The sequence below is a fragment of the Entamoeba dispar genome, genomic scaffold (assembly GCF_000209125.1).
Source record: "Entamoeba dispar SAW760 scf_1105229461305 genomic scaffold, whole genome shotgun sequence".
Classification (NCBI taxonomy): domain Eukaryota; phylum Evosea; order Mastigamoebida; family Endamoebidae; genus Entamoeba; species Entamoeba dispar.
Genome location: NW_001854626.1, coordinates 1 through 4,597, shown reverse-complemented (window position 1 = coordinate 4,597; position 4,597 = coordinate 1). Strand labels below are relative to the sequence as shown.

At 24.0% G+C, this 4,597-nt stretch overlaps 1 protein-coding gene across 1 annotated transcript, besides 3 other annotated features; it reads right to left on the bottom strand.

The window, feature by feature from the left end:
- On the bottom strand, positions 1-3,250 carry EDI_320150 (uncharacterized protein; the record flags this gene model as incomplete). Its single annotated transcript, XM_001738398.1, has 1 exon — positions 1-3,250. A coding segment is annotated over one exon (3,250 nt), but the record flags the coding sequence as incomplete, so codon positions are not given.
- Positions 2,342-2,379: a sequence feature (AT_rich).
- Positions 3,251-3,577: 327 nt separating the features above from the next.
- Positions 3,578-4,088: a repeat region.
- Positions 4,089-4,144: 56 nt separating this feature from the next.
- Positions 4,145-4,216: a sequence feature (AT_rich).
- The last annotated feature ends 381 nt before the right edge of the window (positions 4,217-4,597 follow it).

Here is a 4,597-nt window from a genome sequence, read left to right as displayed (position 1 = left end):
TGTTATTTTCTTCAATATCTTCAATGTTAACTGTTTTAAAACATTCGTTAGGTATTTTTTCATTTTTTAATAATACACATCCAGTGAAACATTTATCACCAAAATTTTTAATTGTAGAGGGGATGTCAATTGAAGTCAGATTAGTGCAATTATCAAAACAATATGGTGGTATTGAGGTTATTGAAGATGGAATTACAATGGATTGAAGATTGATACAATCTTTAAAACAAAATGGTCCTATTTTAGTGATATTATTTGGAATAGTAAGTCTAGTAAATTCAGTACACCCACCAAAACAACATTCGTCAATACTAACTATATTTTTATTTGTCATGACAATAAACCCATTTTCAATTCTTTCTCTTCTACTTAATGACACTCTTTTACAGTTTATTCCTTTTAAGTGAAAGTATTTGTATTGTGAATAAGATGTTTCTATGTCAAATAATTTGATAGTAGAACCATTAATTGAAATAGTGTTAAGTGAAGTACAGCCATCAAACAAATGATCTCCGAGTTCAATGTGCTCATTTTTCATTATAACTTTTCTCAGATTTTTACAGTCATAAAACGTACCTAATTCAATCAACTTTATTTCTGATGGAATGTCAATGGATGTGAGAGAAAAACATTCTCTAAAACAATACCTTCTTATTGCTGTGACGCTTTGTGGAATTGAGATGTCTTTAAGAGAAATACAATGACTAAAACAACCAGGAGAAAGTTCTTTAACACCATCCAACAATGAAATGTATTGAAGCGATTCACAATATTCAAAGAGACCAACACTGAGCTTATATATTAATGGGATTGAAGTTAATCCAATACAATGATTAAAACAATAGTTTCCACAATCAACAAAAGGATTTTCAATTTTTATTGTGGATAAAGATGAACAACGTTCAAAACATGACTCTCCAATAAATGTTACTGTTGAAGGGATCTGAATAGTTTTTAGTATAGAGCATTGTCTAAAAGCAGCGTCTCCAATTGATATCAATTTAGTAGAAAAAGATATATGAGTAATAGAAGTGAAATAAAAAAAAGCTTCATTGTCAATTGATTGTACATTAGTTAGACAAAAGTTTTGTATTGAATAGTCTTCTTTATAATAATTAGATGGATGATAATTTTTAATAACCCTTTTGTTGTATTGAAAATTATATCCAAAACCTTTTAATATATTTATAATTTCAGTGTGAAAATTTATTTGAAGATTTTTTGGGTTTTTTGATTTGATAACACTAAGTGAAGTACATCCTTTGAACATACAATCATCAAACTCTATTTCATTTTCAGGGAAATGTATTTCCTTCAAATTTATAAAATCAACAAAAGCTGAATTACCTATTGAAGAAACAGAAGAAGGGATTGTAATTGAAGTTAATGTTTCATCTATTCTATTTGATCCATTAATTTCTATTAGATTATTTGGTAATATTTTAAATTTTGAAATTTGTTCATTAAAATCATTTTGTTGAAATACAATAGGTTCAGTAATAGTGAAATGAAGTGGATCAATTCCATCTAATCCATTTAAAGTAAATTTTGTGAAATGAATATTAGATTTTTTTAGTTGAGTATATATTAAATAATTAAATGGTTCTTTCATAATAGGTTCTTTATTGTTCCAATTCAATTCAGTTAATGAAGGACAATCGATAATAAATTCTTTTTTAAGTATTTTAACGGAAGAAGGAATTTGTAATGATTCTAATTGATCTAATGTATTAAAACACCATTTTTCTATTCTAGTAACAGAATTAGGAATTTCAATAATTTTAAGACCTTTTAAATAACCAATTTGTTCTTGATGTAAAACTTCAATACATTCTGGTAATACAATTTTAGTAAGATTTGGTGTTGGTATATAACCATTAATTTGAATAATTGATTTTGGAAGAATTAATTCTTCACAATAATGTGAATTCAATAGATTACTATCAATTCTATTTGCAGAATTAAGAATACAAATAGATGTTGACAGAAATTTTCCAAATTCTTGAATATTTCTAATTTGTTTATTTGTATTTAATAATTCAATTGGTTCAACATAATTTTGATCAGTTAAAATATTAATACATTCTATTCCATTTCTTTTAAGTAATTTCTTTTCTTCTTTAGTTACTGCAAATGGATATTTACCATCTTTTAATGGAAGTTCAATTATTTTTAATCTATGGTCTGCAAAAAAGACTCCTTCTCCAATGATACATTGTTTTGATAATACTCGTAGTTCAGTTAAATTTCTACAATCTGCAAGACATGAATCACCTAAAATTTCTAAATTATTTGGAAGAATAACTTTATTAAATGCACATCCAACAAATGCATAACTTCCTATAAATTTTAAATTAGATGAAAAATTAATATTTTTAAGTTCAGTACATTGTTCAAAAGCATAATCAAAAATAAATTCTACTGTATCATCCATCATAACATTAGTAAGATGATTACATCCACTACATATTCCACTAGGAATTTGTTTCACACCAGTAAATGATACTTTTCTTAATAAAGACATACAAAAAATACTTCCACCAATAAATTGAAATTGTGAAGTAATCTCAAACCTTCTAATACCACTTTCAGAAAAACATCCATATCCAAGAGAAGTAACTGACTTAGGAATATTAATTTCTTTTAATTTAACACAATTTTTAAATACACTATCTTCAATTGAACTAAGAAATGAAGGTAATTCAACTTTTGTTAATGACCTACAATTTGAAAAAGCTAATGGTTTTATTCTTGTAACAGAAATTGGAATCTTTATCCACTTAAATCTACATTCATCAAAACAAGACTCTCTAATCTCTTTTATTGTATTTGGTATTACCATTGCTTTAAGCTCTTTTCCTTCAAAACAGCTATCTCCAAGAATATTAACTTCCTTAGGAATTATTTTTTTGTCACAACCATTAAGAGATTCTAAGATTACGTTCTTGAATATACAAGTTACATCTTTATACCGTTTTGTTATTTCAGCTATCTCTGTATAAGAGACAGGATATTGAATGATTAATTTAACAACTCTGTGTACAATGTAATCATTTTCATAATAAACAATTTGAGTATCTAAAAACTGAAATAAGTTCTTTACAAATGATGTAATTCTAATTGGGTTTATTCTAAATCTATCTAGAATAAACATATATTTTTTAGTAGTCTGAATAATATTTATAAAATCATATTTACTTGTTAAGTATTGACTGACAATTTGAAGAGAGTAAATGTCAAGAGTTGTCATGAAACAAATGGTATTTATAAGTTTTTTTTGAAAAGATTAAAACCAATGAAACAATTTGTATCTTTAAGTTTTTTTTTTAAATTTTAAGTCAATTGATGAACTATTATTAGAGACGTTAATTATTTCATTTTATAATATCAAAAAATGAAACTCTTTTTATTCTTTATATATATTCCTCATTATTTTCGTTTTATTATATGGGAGTTAAAATTTAAATAGTTTAATCTGTACTAAAGTTAATGAAATTAAAGAGTATTTAATTTTCAAATTTGTTTTTAGTAATTATTTTTTTTGGGGGTATTATCTTATTAAAACCTAATCTACTGATTTAATCTTCTTTTGACTTTTGATTATTAAGTTATTTAATAATATCATATTAATCATTTCTAAATATGTTATTTCTCTGTTTTATATTAGTTTCTATTAAATTATATATACCTTATGAAAGTAACTTAATTCATTATTTCTATAGCAAGAAATTACAGTACCAATAGTACATCACATTATCTTTGATATTTAGATAATAAAATAACATATATTCTTCTACAAAATGAGTAGTTATTAATTAGTATATTTTTTATTATGTTATAACTCTATCACTCTTAGTAATACAAAATAAATGAGAAATAGAACAACTGATTTAATACTGTTGAAATAAAAAAAATTAGTCTTTGCTTATACACTTTTTATAGGCAAAACTATTTTTAGTATTTAAATTTTTGTTATTACCTTAACTAATATACGATTAATAAATAAAAACAATTTATTAATGGTTCTAGTATTTTAGTTCATCATTGGTATTTTAATAATAATTTCTATCATATAATCTTTTGTGTATATCGATAGAAAGTGTACTTTACAAATGGTTAAAAATACAGTAAATAAAAGAATGAGATATAAATTAAAAACACTAAATTATGAAAATATAATAGAAAAACAAAAAATAGTATAAATGAATTAAAAATAGAAAACAAATATCTTTTTGCAGATTTATTAAAAAGACATTAAAAAGAAGAAGAAGAGAAATAAATTACAAAAAATTATTAATGTTGTTGTACATATAATTGATTTTCAATTGTAGATATTTGTTGTTTATAACAATTAAGTAAACGAATAACTACTTGACCAAAAGATTTACAGTGTAATCTTTCTTGGATATCTTTTAAACTGGTTATAATCTTTTTGAGAAATACGAATTTTAGGGAACTTTTTTTCAGCTTCAACACTGTATTTAAGAGAATGTTGTTTTGGTTTCTTTTCTTCACTTGAAAGAATTGACCCATTAATTTTAAATGAATTCATATCAACATACAGTAAATGGATTAGTCATTTTATATGTAAGATATG